Here is a 25810-nt window from a genome sequence, read left to right on the forward strand (position 1 = left end):
TTAGGATAAAGACTCAGCAGAACGGGCTAATTTGGGTGCAGTGTCTTCTAATGGAGCTTCAACTGAATTCCCCAGGTCACCATTTTCATGTCCATCAATACTTGGCTTCTTATCGAACACTGAAAGTTAAAAAGAAATTTTGTTTGAGGAAGAGAAGCAAGGGAAGGACAGATCAGTGAGCCTTATTTCAGAAACTGTAAAGTGTGCTGAAATGACTACTAAAATAAGAGCTAATAGGGTTTTAGCAGAACACAGGATGGCAGGAAAACAGGAACTGTTTCTACACCTCTCTGATCTAAATATCTTGTTGGCTTCTTCAAATACCTTAAAGTGTTAAGGGGAATTAACTACTCCTAGACCAGAGTCAGGAAAAGGTAAGAATAAATACCTTAAAGTGTTAAGGGGAATTAACTACTCCTAGACCAGAGTCAGGAAAAGGTAAGAATAAATTTGAATTTCAACCTTTGGGAAAAGGCAATCACCCAAAAAAACCCCACAAATTAATTCAGTTAATTCAGTTGTATCTAAGTAAACCAGGCCAATAAGTGAGGGACCAACCAAAAGAGCCAACAGCCTACTAGTAGGTTAGTTGAATTAATAGTAGATTAATTTTGCAATGAACATAAAAACAGTGTTTTCCAGAAATTGGTTTGCATATCGAGACTTCAGAATTAAACTGCACGTAAGACATTTTAGAAGGCATACCTTGTGAGGGTTTGATATCCACATTTGCATCTTTCCTATTAGAACTTGAATTTGCACCTTCTTCCAATTCATCAAGATATAAACGATAACGGTGTCCACTCTCGTCCTCATATTCTACATTTTCATCATCCGAATCAACTTCTGGAGCAACATACACTACTTCAAATTCAATCTCACCTCTCTAAAATGCAATGAAAATTACAAATTTACCTACTACTGCACAGCTATGCAACAGGATTACAGAGATGAGCTAGGTTACTAAAACAAATACATTTTACTGTTATAAACACTTTTACAGTTATGTTGAATGAACTCTAATGAGTAAGTTTTCCAATAAATTAAGTGCACCTGTTAACTGTCCAAAAATGGCGAAGTAAGGCAGGAAGAAGATTCTAGAGAACAAAGTACAGGAGAAACATTGCTTCGCTGGAGCTGTCCAATCATAAAAGAATAAAACACATGTCACTAAGTAATTATTTCTGTGAGGCAATATAACAAGCTGATGTCTATCAGCCTTACTGAAGCATCATTAGCCAATCCATGGGTCTAACCGAACCAGTGCTGACCCACTATTTTTCTCCTTAAATTCCAAGACACAGGAGGATTAAGTGTAAGATGAATCAGCTTCAGGAATCACTGCAGCTTAGCATAACACTGTGCTTAACAGAGAACATTAAAATTCAAGGTAATTCAATAGGTGGAACAAAGGAAGCACCTAGACGTGCCTGTGGATAACACATCCCAACTGACCTGTTGGGAAAGAATAGTTACAGCTTCTTTATGTTTGGCATCTCTTAGATTAACTCCATTTACTGCCAGAATAGCATCACCAACATGCAGTCCTCCGCATCGATCAGCAGGTTGTCCAGGATGGATTTCAGAGATCAGTATTGGGACACCATGCTCCTTCCCACCCTATTAAAAAAAACAGAAAGTAGATTTTAATTAACTGAGATGTTCATTAGCGTAAAATCAACATCCTGGTAGTTGCGCTTAAAGTGTTAATTTTGACTTTTATTATATAAAATTAGAAAGCATGCTTCAGACAAAAGAATGCTTAAGAAGAATGCATGAGATGCTTCCCTTAATTCTACTCTCCACAAAAGAATGGACAAATTTCAAGTATATACTCAGAGTCAAAGGAGACAATTCTGAATAACAATCATATTTAAGTGTAATAGTCAGAACTTTCAAAATTTGTTGTAAAAAGTTGATACAGCTTTTGTTAGGTGTGAGATGCCGATACATGGGAAAAAGTTACAATCACAACAGCTAAGCTTTGGAAGTTAGTTCTCAGATTGCTTCTGCTCTTCTACAGACTTACCACACCTGAAATTCACCACTGGCTAATCTGATAAAGTGTCTATACCCTAAACCTAACTTGAAATCATAAGTTTTACATGAATAGCAGTTAACTATTTCCTAATCTATCAAAATGAGCCTTCAAGTTCTATGACCATAGCTACGGATTTGCATATGGGTTTTTTTGCATGTTCTAACAATACGTTTACCAATCCACATATTTTACAGAAGTACAAATACAAATTAAAATTGCTGCTTCTGTGTCATGGAAAATAAATGCAAGTATTTACTGTGATTGAAATTCCTAGTCCTTCATGGTCTTCTTTAACTAGCAAAACTTTTCTGATTGGACCAACCCCTTGACTCTTCTTTAAGGCATCAGGATCCTAGTTTGATAAAAAATAAACATAGCATAAATATAAATGTGTGAACCAAAAAGTGATGCATTTCTGCTTTTTTTTTTTTTTTAAATTATGTACAGTCAGTATATCAGCAACAGTTTTACACTAGCTCTCAGCAGGACAAACTTACAGTGCTCTTTTACAGACAGGGTATGAAATCAGAAAAGATTCCTCACCAGACACTCCTGATGAGAATAGTTATTTCAGTGCTGAGTGATGCACAACACAGAACTTAACTTCAGAAGAAGGAAATCAGCCTCATATGAAAAATATAAAGGGAATGAAAAATGTGAAGGAATGCTGATGATGGCTGAAAAGTTGTATGATGTAATAAACTGCAATTTAAAACTAATTATCGAAGATGATGTAATACATTCCCAAGGGACTGGTTGCTTGCTCAAGTTTATTTTTATTACAATAAAAACAAACCATACCCAAAAGCCATTCAACTCAAAACTAAAAGTGAGACTAAATAAATCAAAGTATTTTGCTTTTGTGAAGCCACTGTTGCCATTATGCATACCCTTAAAATCCCACATACGGATATTTGTCCACCAATATTTTATATGCAATTAGCAACAATTAGTAAGACCCATCTGAGCAACTAAGTTATTTAGAATAGAACAAAGCAAAGCACTTTCCTGAAAATGTTTAGTTTTATGCACTTAACACTGGGGTGATTAACAGCTCATATGCCAAATTGGGTGAGTTCTACCAAGGCTACCCACAGTGAAATGGCTTTTAAAGGTTTTATTTTTAAAAGTACCTTTTGGAGGGTGGGGGCCAGGAGAGAAATCAATTATCTTACAGACTGTCAATTTATCTGGCCTTTTAAAAAATTATTAAAAATTTATTTCAGTGCAATCTAATCCTAAAATGTTATTTTTCTTGTTTTTTGTAAATAAGTTAGCTCCACATTTTGAAAATCGGGTAACAAAATTATGCTGTTAAATCCGTATTTATACATACACATAGCAGAGGCTCAGTTTTCAAAAGGACTGAGTGTTCCTAGGTAAGGCAAAGGAATTGTATCATCTTTCATAGTCATTGATGGGGACATGCTATTTAGCATGAAACTGTCCTTCAGCATACAAAAGAATTATATATTTGGAAGTGACATTTCAAAGAACACAATATTGAAGTGAAAACAATCACAGAAGTTAAGAAATAACTGGTATATATTTTCCACAAATGCTGGAAATCATGGAGGAAAGGCTCATCTTTTCAACTTACATGTCCTGGTGGTGCTTGCATTGGTCTTTTTAGATCATTCCGACCTCGACAAGCTCTAATAACGGTTTTGTGACGGTGAAGGTGTATTTCTGCTTCAAGCTGATTCCAGAGCTTGTCATGAGCAGGTCCTTTCATATCTCGGCCCAGTAACTGAATCTGCTGGACCCTACATAATGACAGAGAGAGTAAAAAACACCATGCTCTATTACAACTGAAAAATCAATGCATCGTACAACTCTCACACTTCACCTGGCTACACCACAAGTCACGCAGCAACTAGTGCAAGTGCAAGAACTGTGGGGATTTTTGTTTCTTCCTTTTGTTCAATTAACTGCAAATGTGAGACTTTTCCTACTTAGTGTTAACTTTGGACCTGCCTCTGGGGACGCAAAGGAAGAACGCAACAACAAAAACAATCTCCAGTCCATGAACATGGATTGGCTTTACATACCTTCCAGCTAGTTCCTTGTCTAAATACTTGGCTGCCAATCTCGCTCCATAAACCTCAGCCTGAAGCACAGCTATGTGTCTACGAAGTGCTTCATTTTCCTTCCTCAGTAACTTCACCTCAGCTTCCAGCTGAGCTTCTTTCACTTTTTCTTTCTTGTTAGCTTCAAGTTCTCGCTCCTTTACAAAAAAAAAAGAAAAAAAATGTTGAGAAGTTTTTATCAAAGTTAATAATGAAAGAGCACTTACTGTTTCTACACACACAATCTGAAATTGCTCTCCTGCGTAAAAGACATGCATGCAGAAAAAAAAAAAAGCAAGCAGGGACTCTGTCACTGCAGTTAGCGGTTTGCACACTCCCATCTGGGGAGAGAAGACCTTGCATTCAACTTAGTGCTCCTGACATGATTTTTATCTAGCTTACAACTCTCCTTAGCACAAAATGCATATACTAGTTCAAAGTCCATGGATGAAAATTAGCAATGGTGCTCCTCCCTGCCACACAAAGGTGGCAAAACTTAAGTAGCCTGAATATCATCCTTACTTTTTCCTGTGTTCAAATGGGAGGTTCATACAAAGATTGAAAGGACTATTTTAAAACAAAAAAGTAACTACAAAACCACTACATATTTCTATGTGACAATATTCTTTAACTATTTTAATACTATTTTTAATATGATGTCAAGGAAATGTTCTGTAAGTCTGTATGTCCTTAACATTACAATTATTTTCATGCAAACAACCAAGAAATGTCCAGCCAGGGACATTTCCAAATTAGAGTCTGAAGACCACAAAAATAAAGCCAGAGATTCTACACATGAAGATGCCCACCCTGACAAACTTAAAAGAGAAATTAGTGCAAAATAGCTTTGTTAAAAACATACCAAAAACCCCACCAACCCCACCCAACTAAACCCATGCTTTAAGCAAGCTATCTCCCCCCACCAGAAAAAGAAATTATGGAAATATAAACTACTCCCACAATGCTCCATCCCCATTGTACAGAAAATGCATAGTCATTACCTTTTCTAATACCCAGAGCACTGGAGTGAAACGAATTAGTATGCTCAGATTGCTATTCTACAAAGTCTACTTCAAGAGCAGCATGTTTGATCACTTGTATGTTTTATATCTTGTTTTATATCCCTTTTACAGAGTGGGGAAAAAAAACCCACCACAAACCAGGAAAATAGTAGAGACGCAAGATCTATGACTGTTTCCTTTTAAAAATGGCTGTCGACTGAAATAGCAATAAAAACTAAGTTCACCACAATGCATTTCTGAAGACATTTAGAGTACCTAAAAAACCTGTTCTTTGTCCTTGTACCAATTACATTGTTAAACAAATAAAACCAGGAAGCACTACTAAAGCAGCAATAGGACAGAAACCAAATTTAACAGAACTGGCAAGACAAATCTGTTATCAGTTTATGAATATGCTTATTCACTATTCCAAGCCTGGATGTAAAACCATGAATATGGTCGCTATTACCACATTTGAGAAATTAAGCAAGGTTGGTTATTCCAAAGAGAGGTATTTTCACAACAGGTGTATGTAAGCATTTATATCTATTTGCCAGAAAGTCAGCTCTGAATTTGATGGACTCTGCGATCTCCCTCATCTGTTAAATGCTTGTATCGTGTTAGAAGAATAGAGCACATTACACATATGTACATGTTGGCCAAGAACTGCCTAGCATACTCCTCAGGAGGAGGGGCACAAAGATTACTTGAAATCGCTGGCATTTCACTTCCTGCAATTCCCATATTGACCCAGTTTCAGATCAGGCACGTTAGAAAACGTGTCACACAAAGACACTTCTAGCCTCTGGCCTTTAGGTTGGGGGCAGTCTTGTGACATGACTCTTCAACAAACCTCGTTCTGAACTGCAGGGTCACTCCTAAGCCAAGAATTTTGACTAATCTGCACTTCAAGAATAGGAGTTTCTAAAAATTATACCAATTCTCTTTATTATTATGATGGTCTTGGCTATTTTAATGCACATCTACTGCCAGTCACCAAAGGGCAATTAGAAGAGTTCAAGTGCCAACACTCTGTGTTGCCTCTTCCACACACTTTTGCTGCAAGAGGGTCACAGTTCAGACATAACACTCATTTTGGAGTAGCTGGAGAGTCTGAATACGGGTACAGTGTTCCTGTGACACTTATGTTAGCTACGTACCTATTGCAAATGCTGTATCAAGGTGCTCTAAATAGTACAGGCCCCCTGCTTGTGTACGTACTCATTTGTAGAACATCTTTTATTTGACAACTATAAAAAGACAAAGACTAGAATTCAAGACAGACATATGAAGGTACATTATTCACACCCAAACTTCCATTTTTTTCCTCATTGGATATTTTTATGTTTTATTTACTGAAGAAAAAGTCATAAACTAAAAGTTAATAATAATAATAATCATCATCATCAGTTAGAATATACCAGTCCTGCTTTCTATTCAGAAAAAAACAGAGATGCATGAGTTCCTGAAATATAACCTGGGAGAAGAATTCCAACCTCCCCCAGAAAACTGGATTGCTGAAATGATCCAAGATATCTGATTACACTAGCAAATTTCATATAGCAGACTTTACTGTATTTATACAAAGTAGTCAGCTTAAAAACTCTCATCAAGACTGAAATTTTCCATTGATCTTCTCTGAATTTGGTTTGTCATTTAAACTACATTTAAACAAAAAGTCAAATGTTACATGCCTAAGTGGAATCACTTTTAGTCATGCATTTTAAATGTTATACCTAAAACACGAGGAACAATATAATCCCATATAATTGTTTTCTTTGTATTCTCTCCATTAGTTCTATTAGTCTCTATTGTTCTGTGACTGGGGTGGAAAATTACACCCAGAAGCTATTTTCCTCTGGACTGGCTCCAACTGATCACCACATGAATTACAAAAATCAAAAGGTCTGCAATACTGAAAGAACATGTCTTGTTTTGAATGTCGAGAGGTATAACAAAAGTCTCAAAAATGTTTAAAAAGTTGAGGAAGTTACAGAATAGTTTCATGCTTTCTAGTTGTCATAGTACTGCATAGATTCTGCAAAATAATAATAATAATAATGATGATGATAATAATAATAATAATAATGATAATAATAATAATGATAATAATAATAATGATAATAATAATAATGATAATAATAATAATGATAATAAAGTATTTTCTGTTGGTGATATTAAAAAAAACCCAAAACAACCAAAACCCAGAAATACAACTGCCATGTTGAAGATCAAAGCTTACCGTTATCAGCTATCCCGTGGCTTTTCAAAGAGCAAATACTGAGTAATGATAATGAGGTATATAACATAATAAAAGTGGAAAAGCTGTTTAAAAACCTTTCAAGTTTATCACCATGAAAGACCAAAAGATAAAAGTTAACTTTGCTTCACTTTTTCTTCTTATTTGTGTATTATGTTTATATGCTTCAGGCTGTTACACAAGCCAGTAAATCATATTAAATCATGCTCATGAAAAGAACTGAGGAAAGGGAAAACAAGGAAAAGTTGGCACCACCTAGAATACTTTATATTACATTGATAGATGTGTACAATGTTTGTGCTTTAGAAATTGTGTAACACCTCAACATTTTTTGAGATACTGCCAGAACAATCTTTCAGAATGTCAAGTTGCCAGATATCACTCCAAATTAGCTGTAACAATAATAAATAAAACACATACAGACTTAAGAAAGAGGGCACCAAAACTCAAAAAGAAAAACTAAAATGCAAAAAAAATTATTTACACAGCATCTTGCCAACTGACAGGAAGAAGGAAAAAGCCAGATCTGTTTTGCCAGTTTCTGAGGCCAACATATATGTAAGTTGTTGCACAAAACAAAAGCACTGCATAAACATATAAAAAAGGCAATCAGCATACTTACCATTTCATCCACAGAAAGGACAGACTTAAGACAGAAGAAAAAAGTTCCACAATTAGAGAAACAGGCAATAGGAACTTCAAGGAAATGCAACACCATAAATGACTTACTCCAAAAGAAATTTACCAGCAGATTGTTTATTTTATTAGAAGGCATGAAGAACAAGCACATTGCTATAATTGTACCTAGTAGCAATTTTGGCATTTTGCAGTGAAAGTTTTAAAAAATCTTATTAAAAATTTTAAATGTATTGTAGGATTGAAAATAGTACTTTCTCCTAAAATACCAAGAATCTTTATAAAGAATAGCAAGGTAATGTGAAATGCATGAAAGTAGTTTTGAAAGTATCATAGAAAATACATTGTTCTGTAACATCTGTTACACAGATAACAGATTTTTTCCTTTCAGACAGAGTAACAAAATATGTATTACAGGATAGACATAAGGCACAGGGAGAAGTAGCAAAAAAAGATACATAAACTGCAAAACTCCAGAAAAAAAAATTCAACTAGGCAACTTCATACCCTTACAAAGAAACAGTTATTGTGCGTGGACTAAGCAGATACACCACTCCTAAAAAGGGATTTGGCCTAAACTACATGGTATTATCAATTGCTTAGCAATCTGAAATATTTGAAAAAGGTCTCAGTTCACCACTATGTGCAATTTTACAGTTTCTAGAGTATACATTTATGCTAAGAGTCCACATACAGAAGAAGAGTGGTTGATGTTAACAAAGCAAGCAGAAAGTTAACTAGAACAGAACTTTATTTCCCCATTGCTTATTCTGTTGACATAGTCCTTCTTTGACCTCAGAGGTTTTCTGAATGCCTGAAGGTCAGCACAACAGTATTTGTTTACCTAAAACTCAGCCTTCCCATTTTATTGTCATTTAAGCAGCCTCAGTTTTGCCTGTTCAAGCTTCCCAGACCTAGCTTTTTGTATCTAGAACAGTTTAAAGCTGAGCTCTCTCCATTAAAACTATGAAATCCTTAAAGGCAAAGTAAAGCAAACTCAATAGATTAGCCCTGATGTTTATAAAAAAGAACTAACTACAACATGGAATTAAGGAGAGAGTATCAGTCTAGGCTGCTAATAAAATTCAATTTCAACACAGATAAAAACTGAAACAAAGCAAGTAAAATCTATTTATTGTTACCTGTGGGAGAAAGACTGCTGTCAATAACATGGAGATTTAATATATCTTTAGAAATTGTTTATAACAAGGTAAGGAGAAACAAAAAGGTTAAAAGTATTACTCTCTATATCGCTTAGAAGTTAAGCCTCACTAATAACATTGAGGGACCAAAATCACCCACAGTGATGTGTTGGCTTAAAATCTCTGCATGTAAATCTACAGACTACTTACAAACACTTACAAAACGCTGGTGATATTTAACTAATGCTTATTTACAGAGCCATAAAAATTATTAACAGCTCTAAAGAAACTTCATCGTGCTTAAGCTATAATTCAATACAGAATAAATTATGCGCAGACAATCCGGAAAATGTTACTTGTATTGAATATACAACTATGTAGACCTGGGAACATAGCTCTAATTCAATTACAGCTTTTGGATCTGAAACGGGAAGAGTTTGGGTTACTCCTGTTATTCAGTAATTAGCCTAGTTAGCCTTTGAGCCTTATAGTCTATTACTGTGGGGTTTTATACATTAATTAACAGGACAAAATAGCAGAGGAGACCCATCTAATGTTCCACATATGCTGGGCCTAGGTATTTGCAACCAACCTGTGAAGCAATTTTAAAAACAGCCAGAACGCTACACTTTGAATTATTTCAACAGCTAGGAAACACAATCTATACAACATTAATTTTCTAATTTACAAAGTGTTATATTACAGCCTGAATCAGTGCTGTGGCTAGTAACAAGGCAAGCTACACTGTGGTTATCGGTCAATGCCAACTAATCGCACAGATTAATTGTTAACTTTTGGTGGGCTTTGTAAAGGTCTAAGTGTCTAAAAACATATCGTACGAAACGATGGTGGTTTATTGAGTTCTTTCACAACAGTCTACTGCACGTAGCAATGGATAGCACTGTATATCTTTAGAAATTGTTAATCAGCAGCATTCTTAAAGAGAAAGAATGACAATAGAGAGAGGACAGTGATGCCATCTACCCTCTCTCTGTATGGCAAAACAATCCCATTCTTACTCTTATGAGAGTGTAACTACAATAAAAACAACAAACTTACCTCACTTTAGGTTTTTTTAAGATATGTGAAGATTTGGCTGTATTTGTATATTGGAAGCTATTATCTTTTTTGCAACTTCTGTCTCCAGAAAAGCTTTATAAACCACCAAAATATTTTCTTTCTTTAAGAAACCACTGAAAAATGGTTTATGTAAAAACAACTTCTTTAAATTCTTATTCATTATTCTGATGTTACTTATGTTATTTTTAATGGTTGCTAACAACTAACCGTAAATGTTATTTTAAAAAGTTAACTCTCCCTAACATTTTTAATGTGAAAATTTGTAACAAGCTTATTCGCACCTTCCAAGGAAGAACTTCAGCCAAGAGAGGGGAAAGTATAATATAATTATAGAATCATAGAATAGTTTGGGTTGGAAGGACCTTTAAACACCATCTAGTTCAACCCCCCTGCAATGAGCAGGGACATCTTCAACTAGATCCGGTTGCTCAGAGCCCCGTCCAACCTGACCTTGACTGTTTCCAGGGATGGGGCATCTACCACCTCTCTGAGCAACCTGTGCCAGTGTTTCACCACCCTCACTGTGAAAAATTTCTTCCTGACTTATAGCCTAAATCTATAATCCTCTATTCAAGCCACTATACTCACCAGTTTTGCCTTAATAGCCCCAGAATCACCACTCTGACCAGTTTTGGCATGTAGCTGAAGTTGAACAGCATGGAGTTGCAAAAGCTGATCATGCACTTCCTTTTCCAATACTGCTTTCTCTGCCTGCGTTTCTGTCAGTTCAGACTTCAGATCAACTAACTGTGCCTGTGAAAATATAATCCATCATAGTAATTAGAGCAATCATTAAATGGGGTCATCAAACTGTGATACATAGATACATCATCTGCTGGCACATACATGCTACACACGGTGTAAAACAAGTAACAAGTACAAGCTGTTACAAGTTCCTCTGTAGCCCAAATTAAGCACTGGATCATTTGTATGCTTTTCTCCTCAACTGCCACAAAATTAATTTATCCACAGACCCAGCATCAAACAACGACACTGCCAAAAATAACAATAGCTGAGTTTTTCCTCATGCACACAATGGCATGTGATGCTGATAACCACCCCAAAACAGGGTGATGGCATTATACCTATGTAGGATTTACAACCATGGCAATGTAAACACAATTTAAAACATTAAAATTATTACATCTATTAAAAAAAATTGATCAAAGTAAAACAACAATTATTAATGCAATGCTGGAATCAAATAATCCAGTTTACAGTACTATCAGCAGCTTAACTGAAATAGTAAATGAGGTGGGCAAACCAGAAGTCACGAATTAACATGCCCCTAAAATGTAATTGCATAAAACGATGAATAGTTATTAACTCTTTAAAAAGGGGAACATTTTAAATACAGTTTATATGTGGTGTTTATATTTGGAATAAAAGAACAAGTTCTAACATGTTTACCAGGTTACTTGTTATCCTTAAGTTCAAGTAGCTTTTTGTAAGATAATCTACATTTATATAAGCTCTAAAGCTACTATTTACCCAAAAAAACCCCACAGAAGATGATCTCAGGGGATTTTTAGGTCAATTCCCAGCGTGTATTTTTGCTTCCAAAGATTTGGAACGAGAAAGCAAAATTAAAAAAAAAAACCCTCTCGTATTAAAGTAGGGTCTTAGATATTTTAAAACCATTATAACTAACATTCAAATTCACAATGAATATCAAGTTGGAAGTCAACACTCATCCCATTCAACTATGTAAATCACTGCTTTAAAATATCTGTATCCATTGGAAAAAAAAAAAAAAAACAAAGCAGAGAGGATTTGACTCTCAGTGGGGAGTATAGTTACTGGGTCTAACTTCCAGTACATAATTTAGATGGACAGTCTCCTTAAGCTTCCAGCATGATTACCAGAAATAAGTAGGCTCTTCCAGAGGTGATTCAGAGCACCTACTCAAAATGTAATTTGATGAGATGGGTCAAGCCAATCTCTACCTTGCTGCTGCCAAGAAGAATGATCCCCCTTCTTGCCCCTCGGCTATGCCCCCTTGCCCCACGTGTCCAGGACAGGAGGGTGGGACACGGCCTGCCCATGAGCTCTACTGATGTCAGACTGGACTCCCCAGAAGAGAATCACCTCTCTCTGTCTGCTTAGATGGAGCTTCAACAGATTAGGTTAGCATTTACCTTTTGTCAAGGAATGGGGCTGCATGCATTTCCAACTGCCAGAGTGATACAACACTTCTCATAATAATTTGTAAACCCTCATAGAACTCTAAAGCAGAAATTGCTTTCTACAGTAAGATGATATTTAAAATATTATAGAGCCATATAATTTTAGAGAAATTATTTGAGACAAGCCAGCATGGCTTTACCAAGGGCAAGTCCTGCCTGATCAACCTAGTGGCCTTCCATGATGGAGTGACCACAACAGTGGACAAGGGAAGAGCTACTGATGTCGTCTATCTGGACTTCTGGAATGCCTTTGACACAGTCCCCAGCAACATCCTCCTCTCTAAATTGGAGAGATACAGATTTGATGGGTGCACTGTTTGGTGGATGAGGAATTGGTTGGATGGTCACATCCAGAGGGTAGCGGTCAATGGCTCAATGTCCAGATGGAGATCGGTGACAAGTGGTGTCCCTCAGGGGTCTATATTGGGACCAGTACTCTTTAATATCTTCATCAATGACATGGACGGTGGGATTGAGTGCACCCTCAGCAAGTTTGCAGACAACACCAAGCTGAGTGGTGCGGTTGACAGTCCTGAGGGATGGAATGCCATCCAGAGGGACCTGGACAAGCTCAAGCAGTTAGCACATGTGAACCTCATGAGGCTCAACAAGAGCAAGTGCAGGGTCCTGCACCTGGGTCAGGGCAACACCCGGTATCCATACAGGCTGAGGGATCAAGGGATCAAGAGCAGCCCTGCCAAGAAGGACTTAGGGGTACTGGTGGATGAAAAGCTGGACATGAGCCCGCAATGTGCGCTTGCAGCCCAGAATGCCAACTGTATCCTGGGCTGCATCAAAAGCAGCATAGCCAGGAGGTCAAGGGAGGTGATTCTGCCCCTCTACTCTGCTCTAGTGAGACCCCACCTGGAGTACTGCATTCAGCTCTGGAACCCTCAGCACAGGAAAGACATGGACCTGTTGGAGAGGGTCTGGAGGAGGGCCACAAAAATGATCTGAGGGATGGAACAGCTCTCCTATGAGGACAGGCTGAGAGGTGTTGTTCAGCCTTTCCTGAAGAGAAAGGCTAAGAGGAAAGGTTTTTCAGCCTGGACAAGAGAAGGCTCCAGGAAGACCTTATTGCAACCTTCCAGTACTTCAAGGGGGCCTGTAAGAAAGATGGGGACAAACTTCTGAGCAGGGCCTGTGGCAACAGAACAAGGGGTAATGGTTTTAAACTAAAAGAGGGCAGATTTAGACTAGATAGAAGGAAGAAATTTTTCACAGTGAGGGTGGTGAAATGCTGACACAGGTTGCCCAGAGAGGTGGTAGATGCCCCATCCCTGGAACCATTCCAGGTCAGGTTGGACGCAGCTCTGAGCAACCTGATTGAGTTGAAGATGTCCTTGCTCACTGCAGGGGAGTTAGAATAGTTTGGGTTGGAAGGGACCTATTAAGGTCATCTAGTCCATGATTCTATGAAACGGGTTACTTACAAAACCACATTGTTCTTCCCAGTGACCAGCCACCACTAAAGTATCTCTGCTACGGATTATCTACCCTAAAACAAAAGCAGACACACATCTTAACTAAAGTAGGAAAAAACCATAAAAAATTGCCAGCGTAAGAGGTGATGACACAGTACAGAGCAGATAATTAAGACCTTAATAATGAAGGCATAGTTTGATCCAGTCACAATTTCACATAACTTATAACAATGTTACTTCTACTTTATTATTACTTACTATTAATGTATAATGGTATTACTTCTACTTTTGGAAGATACCACTAATGTCTTTCTCCTTTCAAACAGGTACTAACAACTAACATACTAACTTTTATTACTTTTTTGTATACATGCAGACAGAAACACTCATCCATTCTAATTTGAAATGCCTAAAGAAGCAGAAAGTGGTAGAACAGATAAATTACACCAGTTTAATATTGTCCAGCCTCACCTAGCGGACAATGGCACATAAGGAACAGAATAGAGTTCTGGAGGGGAAAAAAAGCTATTTCCCTGTGCAAATTACAAAGCTGCAAGAATGCTGGCTATCAGTTTTGCGACATGAATGATGCTCCAAATGGGTCACAAAGAAACTGTCAAACCCATGATAAAAAAATAATACTCTGCATATGACCTAGGATTTAAATGCATATCCTGCTGTTTTAATAAAGACAGCAAAATGAGAAATGGTATGAGTGCCATCATAGAACTAATCTATTTATACATTATGAAAATCATAGAAAAGTTTGGGTTGGAAGGGACCTTTAAAGGCCATCTAGTCCAATCCCCTGCAATGACTGGGGACATTTTCAACTACATCAGGTTAAAAAGTCATAAACCTATCCCAGGAACACATGCAGATACAAGAGTCACACCAAAATGCATAACCATAAAGTAAGAAGGTTTCAAATCTTGTGATCTACTTCTATGAAGACTGATAAATCTTTACATTATTTCACAGAAGTTCTGCCTTTCTCAGCTCAGCCAGATCACCTAATTCTCCTTTATATTACTCTTACCAGCATTGGTTTTTATCCACATTCCCTCACTTTGTTATAAAGAAATCATATGGAAAGACTACTGGAAATTCAACAGCTCTACATTTGGGTTTGGAAGTCTCAGTACAAACCAGAGAAGGAGCAGAGACAGCAGATGAAAAGATAAGCACAAACAAGAACTATCAGTAAGGCCATTCCTTCTGAGAGCACTGTTCACTGCATGAGGCAGGGGTTCTACAGAAAAAGATGGTGCTAGATCATATAATTATGTTTCAATTTTGCATAAGCACAAGGGTAAATTAATGTTGCACAAGCAACTGCACTGATCCTTTAATTGGTAGTTTTTTGGATATACTCTCCAACAATATTGTCAAAGGAAAGATGTCATGTATTCTGAAGGTCACCTGCAACTGCTTTAGAATTTGTGGAGATGCCAGCTGGGGGCAGAAGTAACAAACACCCTCTCACAGGAAACCATTGAGCTTCATGGTTAGGAGAGCTTAAGAAGAGCCACCAAACAACAGAAAACAGAAACATTAATTGGGGAACAATAAGGGGCAGAGGTTGAAGAGAAGGTAGTATATTTACTTTCGTAACATCCTTTAACAGTAACTTGCTGATTCAGCCAAAAGAGGAACTCTCCTGTATTCAGGACAGAATACAACGGTGCAGATTTGCAATTATCACGCATTAGCAAATATCACACTGCAATGTAACACCTTAGTTTCTCTCTGCTAACTCATTTGTGAATCTATGCCCCAGGTAACACACAGTTAGTAGCAGGACTGGACTGTGCTCATGGAACTACGATTTAATCATGAAAACCTGTATCTAGCCCTACAGCACAGATGAAGAAAGAACTGAAGAATCGAGCATGCAGGACACGAGAGAGATGGAATTTGCACAGCTCTTTTTTCCTTTTATTCTGACAGTGGTTGGCAAGGTCAATGCCTTCTGAGATATGCTCATTTGTCTCTGACTCACTGAAGCCCTGGATACTTTTCTCAGATGAAGATCCGTAACTGGACTTAGATGCCAGTGGTAATGGGAAGTGCCTGGGCATTACATTGGAAGCCAAAGCTTACTGAAGTCAACCAGAAAACAACAAAGTTTCTTCTTTATTAAGGGAAGTCAGGCCATTTGTTTCAATTCTTAACTTTTCCCACCTGTCTTCTCTGGGGACAATGATCACTAATTTTTTCTGAGAATGTTTCAGTTCAATACTGGCTGTTAACTAAGAAGTTACATAAATGAGTCAATATGGAAAAGACTAAGAAAAAAGAACAGCATTAGCATTACTGACAGACTCACTTCTTTTTCTAAAGTACCTAATTCAAGCTTGTTCTCCAATTTATCAATAATTATTAGACACCTTACTGTTAGTTTTTTTGTATTTACTGTCCCAATTACAATTCATACACTGTCAACTACACAAGACATATTCCTTGGTTTCTTATGTTTTTTCTCCTTGCTGTTCTGGGGGGAAAAAAACCCCAACCTTTAAGACTTATCTGATCTATCTGGGATGGGAGAGAGAAAAGGTAATTCCATAAGCCTGTTTTTTCTTCCACAAAGTACCAGTAAACACATGCTATTTCAGAAAGAGCTACTGCTTCAGATTATCACCACACTGATCTATTATCAAGCTACCTCTAAACTCTAAATTAAAGTCTACAATTTAAGTAAATTGCAGATCCTGGTCAAATTAATCAAATGGTAAAACTCAGTATTTCTCTTCCAAATAATCTAACATACAGATGATACCAGAAGAAAAGTTTTGAAAGGCTAACTAAATATTTACTCAGTTTTGGTGCACGTTTTGCCATTCACGAGGTATTTTGTATTTCACAGAGGTCTTATACCTATGAAAAATAAAATCAAATTTCAATTGAAATAACTCAAGAATTGCCCGCCCCCATAGGAGAGAAAAAAAATAAATCATGGCATTAAGCAACAGACAAGTACTTATTCTGCACAGCATTCAAGAATATTACCACCAAAAAAAATTATTTCAAAAAAACAGTCCAGACATAATGCCCTTCTATTTTTAATTGACCGTTCTTATTTCCTTTCAAGCAGTTACAAGTTATCAGAAAGTTGTGTTTGACATAAATGATCTTAAACATGTATTTTAAGCTGTCGACATAATAAATTTCAGCTTAAATGCTGGGATTGATCGCATTTAGAGTCATGCAGTTCTTGAAATCTTAGCAAGTGTTTTTCATTAGCAGGGAGAGGGCTTTGAGCCTCAGAAACAAAATAAACATCATTGAGGTCTCTCCCGATTATTTTATATCATATCTTACCTTTTTTTCATATGTTGGTCTGAACTCTCATAAAAACCTAATTATTCATCCACCTTTACATTTTTCATAGAAAAGTGATTGTTAGAATAACTAAACAAAAAATAATTTATTTCTATAAGATCCAGAGCCATACTCAAAGATCCTACGCTAAGTTTTTACATAATGAAGAATAAAAATGTGGACCTTGCCCTGAACAACTTCCAATGTAAATACACAAAGGAAATGATGAACAAATGTAATACGAAAGTACAAATACACAGGTATTTGTGTGTAGAACCCTACAACAGGAAGTAGACAGATGGCATGCTAAAACCGCAAGTTACCATTTCTCACAACTGTCACTGCTTGAATGAGGCATGAGAAGGCGGCAATATCACGACCTTGGAGATCTAAAGCATCAGAGGGAGCACGCACAGACTGAGAAAACTTCAGACAGTGGGATGACAGTGACTAACGTATCACAGTGACAGGAAACAATCTACCTCTCACTACTGAAAGGGAAACCAGTTGGGGGCAGGGGGGTAAACAGAGAGGTGGCATCGCCAGATAAAATAATGACAATGTTTTTAGCTCTGGGAAAAGCTATTTTCTGAGCTATCATTCCAATAATTTCTGCAGTATGGACAAGAGTTTTATTTGAGCTAACAGATATGAAAAAATATCTAAGAATTACCCATTACCCAGACATGAGGACTCAAAATAGAGCCGAGCTGAACTGGAAAGCTAGGTCACAGGCCTGAGTAATCCTAGGACAAGGCAGTGGCATTATTCACCACACCCAAAAAAAAATTAAAGGAAGACCTGAATTCCCTCAACATCAAAGTGTAATGAATGCTTTTCAAGGCATGTAATGATGCACTTTCCAGCTCAAAAAAACCCAACCCTAAGCATAATGGACATATTAGAAAATACACAGATTTTTCTCAGCAAAAGAAAGCTAGATATATACAAAAATATCCATCACATTACCAGCCTCCAGCAAATAAAAGTCATAAGCCAAGCAGTCATCAAATGCCTTTAAAGCAGCAAACATTCTTAAAAGATTTTTTTCATTTTCCTTTAATTTCAGGCTTTCAGGGTACATCTAGTTCATTCTCATACAAAGCCTTCTAAACTCATAAAGGACTGACAACTGTCTTTTTTAAATGAAAGATTATTTTCTTCCACCATATCATCTCTAAATGCCAGCAGCTAGGACTTCAAGAAACATCTAACACAAGCAGACTAGCAATAAAAAACCCACAAAGCTGGTAACATGTCATCATTTCTATCTTAGTTTCCTAAACAAAGCAGTCTAGTGCCATCATTTTATCTGTGTGTCTACATTTCCCCCTATTTCACCTTCCCTCCCTGCCAATTTTAATTGAATCCATTTTCAAGATTCAAACAAATCCGTTAGAGGGGTAAAGGTGTGTATGATTAAAGTTCCTACGTGTAAGTTTTGCACAAAACAGCTGCTAGTAGGAAAGAGTGACAGATTAGCGCCCTCACGGAGGGAAAAGTGGGAAGAGTCAGACTTTAGCTGGTTTGTTTAATCCACCCAGAGACAAGAGCAAACAGCCCAGTGTATAGGCAGCACACTCGCAGTTCTGAGCTAGTGACTGTGCTCCTGCCTCTTGTCCAGCCAGCTAAGCAAAACTGTAAACAGATGAAAAGGCTGTGGCATGGAAACCCACAGATCATGGGAGAGAACAGGGAGCGCCTGAATAGGAAGGTCTTGGTGACTCAAGAAAGTGCCCAACATTTGCATTTGTGGGACAAATCATTCCCCACAAAGCAGTAGGAAGTGAGGTTTCTAAGCTCTGTTGATTCTGTTACCAATAAAACACCGCTGGTATATACATTTTTAATAGCTAATTTTACAAGAGAGGGCCCTATGAATCTTGCCATGGGATCAAACTAAAATTCATAGACAAATAAAGTATACGAGTTCTTTTTACTTCTTCATCAGCATGTCCTCATGTAATTTATGCTAGACTCCAGAAAGTTTCCTGACATATGTGTTTATGTATTTAAACATTCACTCCTGATCAGGACTATTAACCTTGTGATTTAAAGGCTGAAGCATCTAGGATCATGAAACGCAACCGAGCACACCACAATGCTGCAGTTACTCTGTGGCTTCTGCCCCAGTATATGCACAAAAAAGCAGTATAAACATTACGATATGACACTAGCATATTTGCTTAGCATTATGTTTTGGGGACATTTTATTAAAGACAGAAATGTTGCTTAAAGGCAAAAGTAAGTTAAAAAAAACCTAATTATGCTTTACAAACAATGAAATCATTATTCCTAAGTGTTCCCGTAACATTACACAACTGCAGGATAGAAAACAATTTTTTAGGACATGACAGCTGTAGCTGCTACAGCCTGAGGCCTAAACATACTCACAGACACCAGATATGCAAGTGATGCTGGTTCAACAACAAAGCCTGTTGTGCGCAGTTATGAACCACACAGCCCACATACTAAGTAAGTTTTCATGGGGACCCCGACTTTGGCATGAAGTACCCCAAACTCTTAAGTATTTTGTTTCTCTAGTTGCTGGAAGAAAGCATTGCCTCCATTATCTCACCAGGGTCACTTCACCACTTCAACTACAGCTCTCCAAAAGACAAGAACACTCTACCTTCCTCAATCTTGACTATTTGATTCTTCCTGCCTGCTAAACAGCATTTAATATTTATAGGCCAGTCACTGATCTTTTTAATCTCTGTTGCTGCAGCAATCTATTACTGTTTTCACTTTGCTTTACTTGCTGTTTCTTGCCACTGTTTTACTTTGTATTTGACTGTACCACTCTGTTTGCACGTACTTACAAAAGAAAAATTACATTTTTTTAAATCACTGCTTGTACACTTTGCTGCCAGTGCCAAATTTGTCTGCCTCACAAAGACTTTTTTTTCCACGTTGCCAGTGCTTCTAGTTGTTTATTAAGAAGACACAAATCTGTTTTTATTTATTATTGCCATTATTTTGAAAGTCTTACTAGCTATGCAACATAATTCAGTAAATACAACTAAGAAATGTAAACTGAAATACTGGTTCCCTATCACTTACTCTTTGGCAACTCCCAACAAATAAGACCAAAAAAAAGGAAAACTTTACTACATGCTGACTGAAACTGAAGTAAGCTAGTTAAACTTGTACAGAATTCTAGGGCTTCTGATACAGGAAAATATGAATTAAGTATAGATGACTCCTTTAAAAAGGGTGTAATTATTGAGAGAGAAGTTATACGTATCAAAATAATGACAATTTAGTACATAAGCCAACTGGAAAATTTTATATAAAACCTGTACTTCCACTTCCTGAATATCTGAAAACTGCTCACGTTTTAGTATATAAAATTAGCTGGATCAAATATCATTCAACTGATTTTCCAAAATACCATTCTATCTAGTACCAACAGATTTCTATTCCAAAAGAGAAAAAGTATTCAGAGTTAAAATTGTAATTAATAAAACAACATAAATTTCAGTAAATACCGAAAATTTTTATGACATTTGAAAAAATTAAACAATTTAGTTTTCTTATGATGTTACTGCAACTATGCTCCCAGTTTTACAGACACACTTGTCATGGGGCAAAGAAATATCCTGGTCTTCAACAGGTGCATTTCTCCCTACAAGGCAAAGGAGAGAGGGGAAAAAATCCAAACAGACCCCCATAAGAAGGTGTATGGTCCTACCTTGGTCTAAACAGTACTGCTAAACAACAATGCAGGAATACAGTTCTGCAGTGTGCTAAGATGGACTCGCACACTATATGAAAAGTCACCATACATAAAGCCACCTACATTTAAGTTTTTTGGTTTTCAGTTGTTTGTTGTTTGTTTTTTTTTTTAATAGGGATCTTCAGGTTACCTGCATAACACTACATATGCTTTAGCTGATACAGTAATGAGTTAGTTACAGAAGAATTCAGCTTATAGGAACATGTTCCTCTAATCCCAATAACTGATTCCAAGTTCATCAAGGACATAAAACTACACAGACAATTAACTTCTTAAACATATACTTCAACGTTTTCCTCAATTTCAGCATGTATATTGGCTTAACACAACTGCCAAGACACAGGGTGTGCTCTACCAGACATTCCTTTCTAGCTTGTTCATTTAAAATTACAGAATCAGATTGGCAGTCAAAGTGCCAGAGTTAAAATCAAGCTCAGTTTTCATTGGCACATTGACCTACTTCTTTTACTTCTACAAAATTGCACTATACAGAACTTTTATTTTTTGAAATGGACATTCAAAATGGTCAGCATCATGTAATTTCTTCACCTCAAGTGACAGTCAAACAGGAAAAACAAATCCTATGAATTTCCTCTCAATTAAAAATCTACTGAAATTTCACACTCTGACTGCCAACCTGCATCTGCTGATTTATAATGCTTTCTGAGAGACAGAGCATCACAGAAAATCTCCCTTAAAAATCTCCTTTTGTTCTAACAACCTGAAGTCCTTACTGTCCTACATCAAGATACAGTTCTTCATTTGTTCATAATGAAGTAAAGCTGATCTCAGAAAAGACGGTGGCTTCTATCATCTAACACTTTTTTCCTCTTTGATAAGCTACTTAATTCAACTCTGTCCTACTGTGACCAGCAGGAAAAATATGGAAACAAATCCTCCTCCCCTTTTGTTTAATTAGTTTAATTTTGGACTGCAAATGTTATTAGCAGTCATGTGTTTATAACCTTTCATCACCCTAAAGCACAAATAAATTTATCTGCATATAACCACTGTGCATCTGCATACCTTCAGGTTCCTTGTAGAAATAACTTACCCCTGAAATGGAAAATATAACCCCCTCTTTGGAAATGATCGTCTTCCTGGAATACTTCTTTCACTACTCAGAAACATCCCTCATACAGTATTTTACCTAGACTCATCTCTCTAGCAGTAGGCATACACCAATGATGCCAAAACACTTTTTGCACCGAAGTCCTACAGCAGGAGCTTCCATGCACCAAACCAACTAAGCTGTGCCTCTTCAAAGCAATTGTATCAATCAGAGAATGCATATTAAGCTGATAAAGTTGATAAATCAAAGTCTGAACTGCATTTCTTTACTCTTGTCTGTAATATTATAATAAGACCTGTCAATTTGGTCAAGGAAGTGGAACCCACAAACAACAGAATGATATTAATTATTTTTTATTATTAATTTGATTTTCCTTCAGGAAATAATATCACCAATTCAATAAAGCAATAGCAGGCAAACGCAGCTGCAGGAGTAGAGTCTTAGCTTTAATAGTCCACTGACACATTCAAAGTATTATTTTAATCAAAATAAAGGCGTATTCCTGAAGATGGATTTAACTTATTGGCTTGAATAAGTGTTCGTACCCAAGTAAACTATGACAAGTGACACTTTTATGAATGTGATGAAAACTTTGTGTTAAAAATGTAGAAGCACTATAAAGTTACAACTGTGAGCTATTAAGAAATGACTGCCATTTTAAGTTACATGAAATACAGTAACTTGCATTATAAAAAAAAAGTAAATCCACTGATCACATCCTAAACTCCAGTATTAATGTTAGTGACTTCTTTCAAAATATGTAATTGTATCCTTCATTTTGGACACTGAGGCTTTTGACTAGACGTCTGTGCACATAAAAAGACAAGACACTCATTCTCAACAAAGTGGCTCCATCTCTTGGATATTTTAAATGGCAGTTTTCATTTCAAGTTTATGACTCTAATAATCATTAGGTCATAAAATTAACAACCTTCAAGACAATACTATAACCTTCTAAAGGTCTGTTTGAAACATAAAAACTCCTTTATAGGTATGAGGCCTAATACTCGTATCAGTAACAAAAACATTTCACAAAATAAAAGACTTTTTATTCCTTTCTAAAGCACTCACTCTGGATTCTCAGTACCATTTTTATCAAACAATTACTTCATGCATTTAGACATAGCATAATTTTATTGTGTATTACAACCACTAACTGTGCTCCTTTGCACTTCAACTCATTTGAGATTGAGGCACAGATCTTCAGTTATTTAGGTGCCCCAACGATTTTAGTTAGATACCAAAATACCTTTCAGGATCTGAGTTTTATCAGTTCCTTTCAAAATATTTAAGCTTGAAACAACTTTTCAAAGAAACACTTACCAAGCATTGACTCCATTTGCTCAAAATAACCTGAAAACTCATCTGTTTTACAAGTCTGTACACAATACCCGCCATCCCTGTGTAATATACAATAAATACCGACTGTCTACTATAAACTCATAAATCTTATTTTACTACATCTGTACAATTAAGCCTACTGTACAGGTTAATAGCATATACAGATACCCAATACTAAAATGCATATGACAGCATAGCAACATAAACACAAAGAATACCATCAACATCACTACAGTAAATATTCTGGTGAAATAAAGACTGCAATGAAAAAAGATCCTAGTTTAATGAGGCCTTTGTTCTACTCTGAAATATACTGTTCCTCTGTTAAAACTCTGTGGATTATTTTGCATAACAATGTCTTCATACCAGGAAGAAATCTGATTAAAGCCAAAGCCAATTTACTTACTTTACTTCCTACTGGCAGACCTTCAGTGGGTCTGTTTGAAGACTCCTAAGTTCCTTTATTATAATAACACAGAGGACTGAAAGAACTGAATTCTGTGGTTTACTTGTCTATTGAAGTTCTTACAAAGCACGTACTTTTATAGTTTCTCAGAATTTTCCCCATTACTCCCATATATTTAAAAGTCAGGAGAACAAGCAATAAAACTCTAAAAAACATGGCCTGCAAGAGATACTGAAGAAATTGGAGGGTTTTAGCCCAGGGAAAAGCTAACTGAGGGACAACTCAACACCCACACCTGTTAAGGACAACACAAATGACATCACCTACTAAACCAAAGATGACTCAGGTTGGACTGTAGTTATAAAATGTCTGTAACATTCCCCAGAATCTCCTTCCAGAGCTTGTGCTCCAGTTCTTGCACAAGCCACAGGACCTGCAGCCCTGCCTCTTGAGTAGCATCAGCACCAGCCAGCTTGACTCCAGATGATGCTTCTGTCTTCCCACCCTGACTGAAATTCTGGATTAGGCATGAAGAAAACTTTCCAAGAGTAAGGAAAGTTATTATCCTTATGGTCAAAGCCCATCCCCAATCCATTTTTGTTTCATCTACTTGTAAGCAGGAATAACGTCCTCATTTTGACTACTGACTATAAGCTTTAGGCATCTTGATCATATGCCTTTCTCCCATTTTTAAAAGGCTTTCCAAACTCAGTAGGGACTTAATGCGAATAGAAGACCACTCGGCAGCATCTGTTGCTCAAGACTGCTGCTTTCAACATCAAAGAGAACTTCTTTTGACACGCACCGCTTCATGCCCACGCTGTAAGAACTCAAGCCAGGAGATGGGCACAGCCAAAGTCTGAATCCCGCAGGGAGGGACACAGCCTCCCAAAACGCCGGGCCAGGTTAACCCTCCCCGGTCGGTTGCAGCGCGGCGCCCCGCAGCCGCGGGGCACAGGAGGGGCTCTCGCCGCCGCCGCCACAGGCGGGACACGGTCCCCGCCCGCCACCTCCCGGCGGGCGATGCGCCACCGGACCAGCACGACCCCGACGGGCCACCACCGGGGGGAGGCCCTCGGGGGCCTCCTCAGACACACACACCCCGCCCCCCGCCTCACCTCCAGCTTGTGGTTGATTTGGGACACGGTCTGCGCCTTGTGGCAGAGCTGGGCGAAGCAGGAGCTGAGACTGGTCATCTTCTGACGCCCCTCATAGGTGATGTCGGCCTGGTCGGGGTCGATCTCGCCAAGCAGCAGGTCCACGTCCACGAAGGCCTTGTCGAACTCCTTCTCCAGCACCTCCAGCCATCGGAACATGGACACCCCGCCACCCGCCGCCGAGGCCGAGCCGGCCGCGCCCCCGCCGCAGGCCGCGGCGCCCGGCCCGCAAGAACCGCCGCCCACCGCCGACATGCTGCTGCCGCTGCCCCCTCCCTTCGCACACCACGGCCCCCTGGGCAGGACACGGCCCGCGCTCCTCGCCTCAGCCCCTGACCCGCCTCAGCGGCCCCCCGCGGCCCGCTCCCCGCGCACGCCCCTCCTGCCCCGCAGGACAAGGCGGTGGCAACGGCGGCGGCGGCGGGCCCGACCCGGCTCCAGCGGGGCAGCCACGCAAGGAAGAGAGAGGAATGTGCCCGGCGCGCATGCGCGGCGGCGCTGACAGGCTGCTTCCGAGGCGGTGCGCCGTCGCCCGGCGGCCAGCAGCGCGCGGCTCGTGCTGCCTGCCACAACTCCAAGCGGCGGCAGGCAGCAACGGCCGAGCCCCAAACACACGATCGAGGCCGCCGCGCTCCCCAACCTGCGCCGCCAGGGGGCGCTGCGGGCAGCGCCGGGTCGCAGAGGGGCGGAGAGGCCTCGCGCGTCCGGAGGCGCTCGGCCCCGTCTTCCCATCCCCCTGCCGAGCGCCCCGTTTTCAAGGGGCGGCCGGCCTCCGGCGGCAGGCACGACGGGTTCAGCCCACGTCTCCCCCCCCGGCGGCTAGTAACGGATTCTCCCGCCCTTCTCTCTGTGGAAAAAGCCGCTCAGAAATGCCCGTGGCGTCTCGCCCGACCTAAACAAAGATTTTCACTAGGAGAAATATTATTTTTACA

The 25810-nt window shown here is 38.5% G+C and overlaps 1 protein-coding gene across 1 annotated transcript; it reads right to left on the bottom strand.

Moving 5' to 3' along the window:
* Positions 1-25133, bottom strand: GOPC (golgi associated PDZ and coiled-coil motif containing; the record flags this gene model as incomplete). Its single annotated transcript, XM_081998262.1, has 9 exons — positions 1-119; positions 706-886; positions 1456-1620; positions 2298-2393; positions 3642-3807; positions 4093-4268; positions 7994-8017; positions 10818-10982; positions 24840-25133. 9 exons carry the CDS (start codon positions 25131-25133, stop codon positions 1-3), a joined length of 1386 nt encoding a protein of 461 aa, XP_081854388.1.
* Between the last annotated feature and the right edge of the window lie 677 nt (positions 25134-25810).

Source organism: Phaethon aethereus, assembly GCF_964289735.1.
Source record: "Phaethon aethereus genome assembly, chromosome: 3".
Taxonomy (NCBI): Eukaryota; Metazoa; Chordata; class Aves; order Phaethontiformes; family Phaethontidae; genus Phaethon; species Phaethon aethereus.